At 32.2% G+C, this 13420-nt stretch overlaps 1 protein-coding gene across 1 annotated transcript; it reads left to right on the top strand.

Moving 5' to 3' along the window:
* Positions 1-1316: 1316 nt before the first annotated feature.
* LOC137930536 (SAC3 domain-containing protein 1) lies at positions 1317-8065 on the top strand. Its single transcript, XM_068773821.1, has 7 exons — positions 1317-1459; positions 2245-2406; positions 2943-3104; positions 4314-4610; positions 6042-6179; positions 6665-6851; positions 7378-8065. The coding sequence occupies exons 1-7, from the start codon at positions 1365-1367 to the stop codon at positions 7474-7476; spliced, it is 1140 nt and encodes a 379-aa protein (XP_068629922.1). The 5' UTR covers positions 1317-1364; the 3' UTR covers positions 7477-8065.
* Positions 8066-13420: the final 5355 nt, after the last annotated feature.

Here is a 13420-nt window from a genome sequence, read left to right as displayed (position 1 = left end):
TTTATTTAAATTTGTTATAATATAAAAAGTCAAAAATTTTATTTCATTTTCCACAATTTTTTAAAAAGAGGTTATAGGTTTTGTGACGTAATATTTTAATGGACGTGGCAACGAGAGGATACGGTTTTAAAAAAAAATCAGATGACGTATTATTTATGGTTTTGAAAAATATGCAAAATTCTTACCGAAGTACAGGCGCACAAAAAAATAATTACATATATATCTATAATCCAAAACATTGTTAAAAAAATCAAATGTAATTCGCAAAACCTAAAACGAAATTAATTTGTCCAGACGGAGCAAACGAAAATTATGTTATTGTGTTGTCCATGAAAAAGATATTAAACTGTTAAATTATACAAAGCGTAATGCATTATTAATAGCTTCCATAATATTCCTAATTTCGATAAAAAATTTACATAATGACATAATACCGATTGCTTTCATTTATGTATATTTATTTCATACGCTTTATTATACATGTAACATCAAATCGTCGCCACTAAATAAACTCGTGTAATACTAAGTGCCTCTCGTACCCCTATCTTATTTTTGGGATAGGAACTTTTATTTACTTTTAATAAGTTTGTCATATAATACTTTTACATCTGCGGTCTTCTTTCATTCGTCTTATGTTCCTACCATCTTTTCCTTTTATTCGATCCATTCGTTTTTCACCTCGTTCCTCAATCGTATTATGCTATTGCGGGCTTGTTCCGTTTCTGTCAGTTTCAGTATCTACAGTTAGTATTACACCTTGAGATTTTTTCAACTGGACACGCCGTGTACACCAGCGCCGGAGTTAGACGGCATCCACTGGACACGTCACGTGTACCAGCGACGGAGTTAGACGCCATCATCATCATATGTGCATAAAAATATTAATAAGGATAAGAAAAATTGCAAAAGGTTTGCATAACAAATAAAGACAAGCTACAACAAATACCTTCGTCTCAAGTATCAACAAACATATACACTTGTGCAATATTTTTCCTGTAATAACTTTGAATCATTATGCAATAAATTTTAATTGAGCATAAAAAAATTAATAAGAATTTCTAATCTGTGTATTGAATTTTTTCAATGATAAACGTTTTGTCCCTGTTAACCTAATGAACTATTTAACGAAGAGTAAATACATATATTACTGTAATTATTGTTAAAAAAAAATCTCTTTTTAACAATTGTATAATAATTTAAACACATTTGTTAAGACATTTACAGCAAACACAAATAAAATATTTACAGTCATTGGTAAAGTTTATTCTCGATAGCGTAACATTTTAAAGTAAATGTCAAAGTCAAATAAATTTCAATATGAATTGAGCGCTTATTTTGTTTTAAATTAAATTAATTTATTTATTATGTCGTATTGCGAAGGTTTTTACAATAACACCAAAAACAATGATTGTATTAGAGGCACATGTAATGAGATGTGTCCACCGTCTGAGAAGAACTTGTAAGTTTTTGTTTTTAATTTCATTTGTTCATTTATAATAATGGCAAATTTTTGATCAAAACAAGTGGAATTTTATTTTATAGCCTTAACTTATATTTCAGGCTTATTATACACTAATATTTACATCCGATAGTAGCTCGGTCGTATTTAGTATATTAGGTTGACTAGCCAAAAGTCAAAACTATAAAATAAACATTAAAATTTCTTAATTCAGTTTAATCGTCTCCCTTGTTACATTTAGTTTTTATTGTTACCTTTGTTACATTTTGATTATTCGTATAAATGCCTTCTTTCAGTGATAGAATGTATTTCCACTATGGTGTTGGTGGTTGTGGCTGTAAATTTATTAGATGTCATTTTATGTGGTATAATAAAACCAAATGACCAATATTTAGACTTTTTATTACATTTTTAATTCAATTTGACATTTGAGTGGTGGATATAATCCAACTAAGCCTAAATACTATTATTAATTATTAATTTTGTGTGTTGATTTAGAATAATCTTGTTATCCACCATTTATTAAAAGCATTTTTACATCTTAAAATAATGAATAACATCTTTATTAACTTGATAGAGATTCATTTGCACATTTTAAATTTTTTATAGAGTAGAAAATTCTTGATTGAATTTTCATAGATAACAGTATGTGACATAATATTTATTTATTGTTGCCATCACATTTCATCATATTTACAAGTGATATATGCATATTAATTTTTTATTGACCATTTATATAATTAAAAATTTCTGTCAAATATAGTTGCACTATTTTATTACTTCAGGAGAGTTAGAGAGGGCCTAGTGCATGTGCTGGAAGCAGTAAATGGAACATCCCAGCTTGTCAAGTGCTATAGTCGTTCAGCCGCAGACATGACAATGGCTGTTCCCAGTCTTCTCCGCCCATTCCCTGTACTTAAAGAAACTATTCAGCATCTATTATTAAAGTAATGTAATAATCATGTTTTTACTTGTAATATGTTTTCATATAATGTACCATAAAATTAGGCTATTGAGGATCATTGAGTTCTACAAACACATCACCCGAAACCTGGTGATGACCTTCAAAAATTAATTTTTACTGACAAAATTAATTGTAAGGGACAAAAGGGGCATAGTCATATGTATTAGTCTCACCAAATAAGCATTATAGTCAACATAAATGTTTCTACTCCTGTACATGCTGCAAAGAACCAGAACATATAAAGGAATACTTTAGTAGATAAGATTACTGCTTGATACAGGCAGCAACTCTTCAGCATTGGGGAAATGCCAAGGAGGATATAATATATATTTAAGATTATACATTAATAGCTAATTAGTTGCTGGATGTGGGTTGGTGTGAAGGATGTGAAGGCAAGGCAGGTCATTGTAGATCTTTGGAGGAGGCGTTTGCCTTGAAGTGGTCTTCTATCGGCTGACAGGAAGATGATGATATCAAAATGACAAAAATCCTTGTTAAATTATCAAAATTGATTTTCAGAGTTACCTGCAGAGAAGATGTCTCCGCTTCATGCTTATATGACTTTGTGAATGACAGGCTTAGAGCAGTCAGACAAGATATGACAATACAGCGGTTGCAGCCTCTAGAATGTATGCAGTTGCTTGAACCCATGATCAGATTCCATGTTTGGTTTGGATACCAGTAAGTTTGTATTATTAAAAATATTAAATTATTGTTGGAAACACTAAAAACTATTTATAAAAACATTACATATATTTCTTTTAATACAAAACAGCAACAGCACAATTAGAGCCTGTTCTACAAATATTTATGACAGTTAATTTAAACCTTCTTTACATCTTTTTTTAATAAGTATGTTGGTACACACAGATAAAGAAAGCACAGTCCATTTTAAATTATTTTTCTGATTGTTTTCGGAAAGCTAGCACCTCTTTCTAGGATTACCTACTTATGCCAGCTTCTGTATGTATACATTTCACAGTCTGGGAGCTAATAGCTCTTCCAATGTCCTCAGAGAGCTGCAGCAGCACTATATCTCTGACTTGGCGGTCAGTAGTAGACTTCTAAATGTTTTCATTTTATTAACGTGCGAACTAGTCATCTCCACAAACATTTTAAGGATTAATTGAACAGCACATCTTGAAACTCACTAATCTGGCTACCTCTATTTTAGATATTCTCTGCTCATTCACCATCTGGATTTTTAACCTAGTGTCTATACTAAGCTCTTGTGATCATTTCATAAGACAAACTGTCTCTACTTCTCAAATAAACAACGCACAACAGCATCTTGTAACCATGGAAGTTAAAACAAGACTGATAAATGTGTCATATTAATTTTCATATTGTTCCCTAAAAACATTTATTGTTTAAAAAAGTATTTATTTATTAACACTAAATTTATAATTAAACAGATAAAGTAATTCTTAGTCAAGGAGTAACACTGTACTATATCATTATGATAATTAATATTTGGTTCTATTTATAAAGAAAAATTTTTTGGACACTTTCTAATGATTATAATATCATAGCTATATCAATTTTTTTCCTAAATTGTCTTATCAGCTTTTAGCGAGTTTAAGCAAGACAGGTTGTGCCTTATGTACACTGTATTTTCTAAGCTGTGTTTTAATGCAGTTTTGAATGTTAAGGAAATTTCATTATAAGTTATTAAATTTCATATTAGGATGGACTTCTGCAAGGTAACACCTGATTCTATTTAATATTAAATTTCATGTCGAATTTACCTTTACAAACATATTGAACATTTATTTTTTAAAATTACTGCTATTTCAGTATATCAACAATTATGTGCCAATGAGAGAAAGAGACACTACAAAGAAATAACAGTCTTAGTCTCATAACGATAATGAATAATTTTGTTTGCAGATTATCAGATAAATCTTTGAATAAATTTGACCCGGTGCTGAATAGAAAATATTTACTGGAGTGCATAAAATGGTTCCTATACTGTTGTGATGTCCAAGATAGACAAGGGAAGTATAAAACATGTGATGTGAACAGTGATGAATTGACAGTTTTAATGTCAAACTGGATTATAGACAAGGAGTCCATAAACAAATTGACATGCGATCGGATATTAGTGGAGGGTTTATATGTTCTGTGCAATTTGGAAGATATGAACCCTTTGTATAGGTACCTGACGCTACCCACAGATGTAAAAAGGTATGCTTGTTATATTATAATAGAGGTAAAATGTTCTGGAAATTTTTTTATGTCTACAGATAGTAACTTGTCTATCATACAGGGTGATTACTTATTGGTGTAAAAGCTCTTAATGGCTCAATTACCATATGCTACACCCTATACAAAATTTAATGGTGCCAGATAAAATATATAATGTAATGATAAAATAGCAGGGATAATCATTTTCAAAATTTAACATACTTCGTATAAAAATGAATTATTTATTAATACTGTCATAAGTTATAGGTCATTTATAAGAGTGATAACTTTATATAGTATGTTTGAAAATAGGTGTAAAAGCCTTTTAGGCTTATAGCTGACCATTGAGCTATATAATCACCCCTTTAAAGTTTTTACACATACAGCACAACACTATTACCAATCACCTTGTATTATATTTAAACTACCAACAAGATAATGTGTTGGATTTAAAGTTCACGGACCCCTCCGTTCCGTGAACTCATACCGACGAAGCTGTAAAAGCCGCAAGGTTAACAGCAAACACTTCAACAGAAACAGTACAGTACAGTAATGTTGTTATAAAGACAAATGTATCCGAGTAATTAAAAATGTTGACATGTTTTGTATGGAAAGAAAAAAAATATCTAAAATTATAAGATAGTGGGTAGAAGGCCTGGTTTGATTTCACACCGCAAGTCGGTGCTCCCCTGATGGTGATGGTAAACAGCCGCATGATCTCCCAGGACTAGTCAGGGAGCAGGTCGAAACGGGGAGTGCAGAGCCAAACATTGGATATTCTCGAATGTTTAAACTGGCAATAGGCAATAAACAATGTATTTAGGTACAACTGAAGTGACAATATGTGAGATAAAAATTGTAATGGCATAAATTTGTATTAAAATTTTATTATCATATTTATGCCAATCTCATATAATATTTACGTATATGGAATTTTCAACTCTTTTGATAACCGCCTGCCGCATTTTTTCTCGAAAATAATTCCATTTTATACAGTGAAGAATTCTTCCACTGGAACCTGTTTTTGTTTTCGTACAAATATATGATTTACTTGCTGATCCGATAGATGTCCAGTTTTAGCTTTGTATAATTCAAACTTGAATTAAAAAATAATAATTCATATGTATATATATACACTATATATAAATTATATTATATGGTACTAATTGATTAAATTTAAAATCGATTATTTACTACTTGCTTAGAAAAATGAAGAATTTTCTATTACAAAAACTGTAAAATTGACATTACCATACAACTGATTGCAACTGATTAAGTCAAAGGCAATCAGACTTGGAGAACATGGTCTTTTCATGATGGCAAAAACAGGAACAGGTGGCGCAGTATATGAGTGATTACCCTTAGCCATGAGGAAAAGATTATATTTAGCGGGAAATAATTTAATTGAAATTTCTATATTATTTCTTCCAGTGCACATTCGCTGCGTTTAATATATGAGATAGCTTTGGCAAATCTACATGGAAACTTTGTGAGACTCTGTAGATTGGCAGAGAGACTATGCCCTCTCAGTTATTGCGCTTTATGTTTGTACCTGCCCATGCTGCAAAGGTGAGCATTAAATAAAGTCATTACTAGTTAAGAATTATTAGGGAAACCGGAAAGTAATGTTGTCTGTCGAAATATTTTACAGAAAAACTGATTGATTTTTACCGCTCCGGTATTGAACATTTGTACACTAAATGGCAAAAGGTTGTTGATAACAAAGGTGAATATTTTATTGATTAGAAATAAAAACTTGTTTAAATGTAATCGTGTGAAATTAACTTAAGAAAGCGACATTACTTTCCAGTTCCCCTCATACAATAATTGAGGGTTCTGGACCAAACCATAGCAAGGTTATTTGTCCACCTTTTGGGAACCACCAAGTGGTCACAGAACCCTGCACCAACTTGACTATGGGTATGGAGTGTTATGGGTAGATATAATTATTATCATCTACTTATTGTCTAATTTGTGTTCGGATTTCATTTAGCAATAGTTTTAAAATTTTACATAATGTAGGTATGAGTTAATTTCAAATTTTTATATTTCAGAAAAGCATTAAAAGTTATGAGTCACGGCTATAGTAGCAAGCAACTGGTTGTTCCTACAGATGTGGTCTGCAGGTGGCTGGCCTTTGACAACTTGGAGCTCGCAGCTTTAGCCTGCCAGCACTATGGGCTTCAAGTAGATCGGGCTGTTCACTTTCATAAAGACGCCTTTAAGAGCGACGTTGATTTGGTATGCATGTGTATATTTGTCGCATCTTCTTTATTAGTTATAATGAAAATTCCCATGAAACAGTGTAATTTTGTACTACCCACATTAAACAATACTAAGAGGTAATCGACTACTAGCGCCATCTATTGGCGTCCAAAATAACAGTTTTCCCACATGTGTGACACCTTGACCATCACGCTGATTTTAAAGAAGTCCCAGTCAGTCTATTTGGGCTCTAGAAATGTCTAATATTGTAGAGCCTGAGTTTTTATCGCAATATTTAAATAATTTTTTCAGGTAGACGTTTGACTTGTCCAATCTGTTTTGTTTTCTTTCAGCTTGGCCTGCAAGATTTTATTGAAATAATGATTAACCAATAACTAAACTTGTGTATTTTTTTATGTTTATTTTCCGGTGTGAGTGTTGCTTATGTTATAAAATGCATTCTATTATTAATAATAACTTAGAAATACCCAAAATACACCCAGGATACATCTACTAAAATATATCCAAAGAACAATTGTTTATTAAATGTTTTAAATTTCAGATTAAATCAAAAAAGAAACTAAACACCAAAGGTAACATTTCAATTCAAGAAATTCTCACATATAGAAGTCAGTCAACAATGTCACATGCAAAAACATAGTAATAACACCCAAATTACTGGTAACAAAACATCTCAACAAAGTAATTGAAATAAACTATATATATATACACCATTTCGATTTGCAACAATGGTGGATTATGGCTCTATTCTCTTCTACCAGAGGCGATGCTTGTTCCTAAAATACAATTGGGTTTCTTCCATTAATATTTAAGATTTCTATCTTGATCTCCATGTTATAAATGTTGGCATTTATTTTTATTTCTACGCAAACCACAAAGCAAAACAAAGAGGATTTACACCAAGAGAACACGTCCGTGACGTACGAGCAACAAAATCAGACTGAGATTATGCACATGTGTAAACTTATCCTTACCCTGTTATGACCAATCATGATGTGAAAATAATGCTTTCTGCCGAATACAGTATAGAATTGTTGATTGTCCAAGATGGCAAATAGCGCTGGAATGGAATGCCCCACTTATTATTTGGATACACTTGATAACTATTTATGTTCTTTATTTTTGTATATGAAGATGTCTATAGTACCGCACTGTTATGACTGGACCAAATCATTCTCAGCTATCGAGAAACCCAATGTAACTTATGTTATAAGATCATGTAAATTAACTTAATAAAGAAATCAAACTACTTGTATATTTATCATTTATTAGTTTAATAAACTTACAATTAAATATTTTGTCAGCCATGTTTTTTTTTTACTTCGTTTTTGAAAGTAACAAAAGTGGAGACACGAAGCAGGGGCATCCCTGTGCCGGTTTGGTTGAGAAAAAAATCAATGCGACCTTCCTCGAACGGGAATACGTTAGGAAAATTAACGAAATTTGATGTTATGTTCGTTAATTTTACAACACCCTGAAATTAAATGAAAAATTGTAACCAATTTAATGATTTTGTATAACAAACCATCACCTGTCGAGAAGATTAAAAGGCTCACACATAGATTTTTAAAACAAAACAAATTAAGCAAATTTCAACCATCATTTATATGCCTATTTAACTAAATTACTTGGCCACTGAACGAGTTTCATAATCACATACTTTAGACGGATTCGCCATTTATTATTAAATATTTCAGGACATACATTAAAATTAATATGTGGTAAATAAATCGGAATTATAAATTATTATAACATTACCACAGTAATAAGCGATCTCATAACGCACAAAAACAAAATAAATGAAGGTTACTGACAATAATTTCGTAAGAGTAATATCACTCACTGGCTATGTCCACGCTTTGCAGAACTTGAAAATTATGTATTTAAAACAACTTATAATTATATAAACACAAGGAATCACTCAGAGTTCAGTAGCTTTCAAAGATTTTAAATATTATGATCATGGAAAAATACAAATTATAGCGCGAAAATGACGATGTAGCACAGATAACAATACATGTGAAAGATATGCTATTCTAAGGTTATAAAAATAGCAGATAACATAACGCTATAACTAAAATTATTTAACCTCACGCTGTGAAAAATAGCAGATAACGTAACGTTATGTTATTAAAATTAATATAATAACTAAAGTATTAAAAAGTTGGACTAGCGGGTGCTCGTGTTTCTTAACGTAGCTTTAAAACGAGAGCGTGCTAAAATGAGTTATAAAAATAATAGCGAAATCATAAGGGACCTAGTTTCTTTTTATAAAAAAATATCATCAAACTGATTCTTGTTTCTATCAAATTAGGCTCTAGTGGCATTTTATTAAAGATGTACAAAAGTGGTCACTTTAAATTATGTGTATAATAATATGAATTATTAAATAAATAATTGTTGATGTAACATTGTCTACAAAGTGCTAATCGTGTGTTGTTAAAAATAATTGATAAATAATACAACGTTATAACTAACTGGTGAAAAAGGGCATTTCATGGTCAGCGTTTGCGCAAGTAAGCGACCCACGTACTGCTCGTTATTCAGAAAATCGCATAGCTTATAATGGAATGCTATTATCGAGGGTTTGTATAGTTGGCCAAATTTCTCATAGATGTATATGTGAATCTGTAAAAGCAATCACAATTATTTTGAAAAGAGTAATACAAAGTTTTTAAAAAATGTAATACAATAAACATCATTCAAAATATGACAGAAATACTCAAGGACCTCTCATTTTTTATTAGACATTTTAAATACTATATATTTATTACTATTTGTTCACCACCGCTTTGTGAAGTTCCCACCCCTTAATCATTTGCAGGAGGAATTTTGTAAAATCCGTTCTTAGCTGGCTTCTACTATTAATATTTTTGTTTAAATTCAAATGTTTAAACCTTATGGTCCCAAAGATAGCGTGATGAGTCAGTACTTAAGAAGAAATCATATCTGTAGATGATTACTATTGAAAATATGCGTTTGACCATACGGTTTGAACTTCATCCGTTTGGGGAAGGAAGTTTGTAAAATCCTTTCTTAGCTGATTTCTCGGCAAAGGAAGTATTCCTTAGAAATTTCATAAGGTGCAGAAACTTGAAAATTAGTTCTAGAAATCATGTTGAGTCAGTACATAGGTGAAAATGCAGGGGCGGCTTAACCTATAGTGCAGGGTGTGCAATGCACACGGGCGCCGCCGTCTCAGGGGGCACTCCCTGAAACAGTTAAGAGCATCATCTTGAACCATTACGGTACAACAAATTGTTGTAAGTTCTATGGGTAGCGAAACAGAAATTCGGTACATTTCAGTTCTGTTTTGCTATCCATAAAACTTAAAACACAAAACGAAACATGAAACATGAACTATCGCGGTTCACCGCTTAGTTTCGCAACAGAGATGTGCTACAGGCATAAAAACATTAAGTGTTATTCTGCCGTCATAAGAAAGGCCATAACTAATACCATACTGTAAGCTATGCCTACTTATAAAGTAGCTTGTTGGAATATGAAAAAACTTTCTTGTTACGGCGGTGCAAAGTAAATAGTTAAAGCCACGGGGGGGGGGAGGGGGTCAGGCCTAAGAGATTCGTTGCACACGGACGCTACACGCGATAGAGCCGCCCCTGCGCAAATGTTTTATGTTTTAATTATATATATATAGTTTACCGTTACATTGTTGCCTCCTACGTATTTAGTACTTATCTCAACGTTTCCTATGTATTCTTTTCGTCGACCAACGCGTGTAATGTTTGAGAACGCGTAATCTATATAATCTGTGTTCACGTACGAGACGTGCGACCTGTGCAAAATTACTCTTAAACACTGAAAACAAAACGAAACAGACTATATATAATTATGATCCATAACGCATATAATACTAGGAGAATATAAAGGTACCACTGCTAATGCTGTAAATATATAGCCTATTTGTCAGTAAAATGCTTTAGAACCTTGAACAAAGTGATCATTCTGAGATAAATATTTTTTTTTAAAGCGACAAGCCACTAAGCTTTGGCAGTACAAAGTGTACAAGGACAGATAGTAAAAAATATTAGTTTTAATACGTAATTGGAATTGTATTATCATGACTTTATTTATTATTTTTACAGCAAATGAGTTACACATTCACCTCTTAAAAACTTTTATATCTTTATTTATGATATATTATCTATATATAATATTTTACTTTGCATAATCTATGTAAAATATATTTTTGTTCAAAATAGAATAATATAATCTTTTATTGTATAGCTATAAAATAAATAGGAGTTAGAAAATGATATGACGTGTCAATCTGAGAGCATTTCTTTGTCACTTGAAAGTTCACGTTGACACTTAAAAGTTTTTAGGTTACTAAAAATTGAACTAACTGTAAGGGTGCTATTTTGAAATCACTTATAAAGTGATTCTTATAAGTGATTTCAAAATAGCACCCTTAATATTCTATGCTCTACTCTCTTTAGCGATCTTGTAGACTTTTTTAAAACATAGCTACTTCTTATTGAAATCATATTCAACGAAATAAAATAAAAATTAACTTTTATTTTTTGATAAGAAATAAAAAAATGGCATTCAAATTTCGTGAAGAAGGTTAGTAAATTTTTTTATATCTTTTTAAAACTGACCAGGTAATATCTTTTTATATCATACGTACAAGTATGTTCAGGCTATGTTTGTAATTAAAAAGCTTGTTATTTTGTTTAAAGAATCAAACTTACAGTTGCCAGTACAGTCGACATTAAAACAATGAAGCAAGAATTTTTAATCTGCGCACACATCGTTAACAGATAAAACACGACTCGCCCGTCATTCAGGCTTTTTGCTACAGATGGCCTGACCAAAGCAATTCAATAACTAATAATAGCTAGTACTGCAATTATATTTATAATCGGTCAACAAAATATTCGTAACTAGTTTTCACTCATGACATTAGTTTGAACTCAGATTTACATTTTTTTTTTTTTTCTAGACAGTAATATGAGTATTTAACGTCGGTTTAAAAGTAAAACACGATTATTGAATACAGACCTTCGTGAACTGTAATTTTAACATAAGATTTAAGTTCCGCTTCTTCCAGTAAATTGTTTATGCAAGTTCACAGACCCTTCCGTTTCGACGAAGCTATAATAAACCTCCGGGCTAACAGCGAAGCTATCAATGGAAAAGACATAACAGTTAGAGCTTTAACATTGACGGTTGCGTCCACTTCTCAAAAGAGTTTTTAGACTAGGCACACGCTGGGCCATGCTATCTCATACTCGCGGAATCTACAAATGCACTTTGAGCAGCAGTGAGAGTCCGTTAAAAAACATCTGCTTCGCCCACGATGAAGAAGGGGTGGTCAACAGTGGTCCGCCCCCTCCTTCCCCTGATCGGCAAGTAGTCCTCGCCAGACAACACTTACACCACATTACAGTAACAACACTATACACCCGGGTATGGTCCCTCTTCGTGCGAATGTCATCGATGTAACTGGAATACAGAGATTATTTTTCAGTCTGCGGACTTCAAGGAGTTTCGAGATGAAGTTGCACAAAGTCTAAATCAGCTAGCAGCGTTACTTCAATTACATCAAATGTCAATTAAAGACATCATTTGATTTTAATCGTTTTGAAGCACGCTCTGCAAAAATATATATATACATACAAGTACGACTTTGGAAACGTATAGTTTTTTTTTCAATAAGTTAGACCACAGACTAGCTAACGTAACTAAGGACCCACAAGGCAGGCAAACCTTGATAAAGTGGTCGAGATATTGAATACAGGTCGCTTCCAACCGGTGTAGAAAACCTATGGAGCAGTTCTATGTCAAGTAGTGGACATCCTATAGTCCAAATATCTTATGATGAACAAGAAAGTGACAAAAAGTTTCTTACAATACATATAAAGAAGCCCTCAGCCCTTAAAAAATGGCAAAAGAGCATTTCCTTGGCCTCTGGAACAGGATATTGTGTGGCATTTGGTATTTATTCATATTTAAGTAATACCTATTCCACGTAATATAATATAAATCTATATTATTTTATGATTTTATATATACTACTGTACTGTGTACTATTCTCAGAAACGTTTACATTTATTGTTAATTTTTTTTAATAATGTACACCCTAAACTGTCGTCTCTTTGAGAAAGGGCCTAATATATAGCTACTACCGCTATGCAGCAGTAGTCGTGCAATGAAGTGCACCGCCCACTAGCCCGCTGATAAATGCGCGTGCGGTAAACAATGCGAAACGCAACTATCACCGTTTATTCACTCAACACTTGTTTCAGCCCTCCACGGGGCATCCTCAGGAGTAATGTTACACCGACCAGTGCCAAACACCGACTCCCTCTCTTTCATGTCTCTCATCTCCATCCGAAAATTGTCTGGTAGAAATAGCCTTCAGCGATACAACCGCCTCTTGTGCTTATACATAAATTGTTTCCTTTTTTAATATTTATCTGTTATATTGTTACATTTCGTTTACGTTTTTTTATTTTAGTGTACAAAAATGTGTAAAGAAATAGAATATATTAACCACATACTTTTTAAATTTTAATGTGAACACAGCCTTATATAACAATGATTACAAGCCCATAGTT

This window comes from Battus philenor, unplaced genomic scaffold (assembly GCF_028537555.1).
Source record: "Battus philenor isolate CCGP_79_NKW_IND1 unplaced genomic scaffold, ilBatPhil1.0.hap1 SCAF_6, whole genome shotgun sequence".
NCBI classification, from domain to species: Eukaryota; Metazoa; Arthropoda; class Insecta; order Lepidoptera; family Papilionidae; genus Battus; species Battus philenor.
Note: the sequence above shows the minus strand (reverse complement) of the source record. Positions and strands in the feature narration are given on the sequence as shown.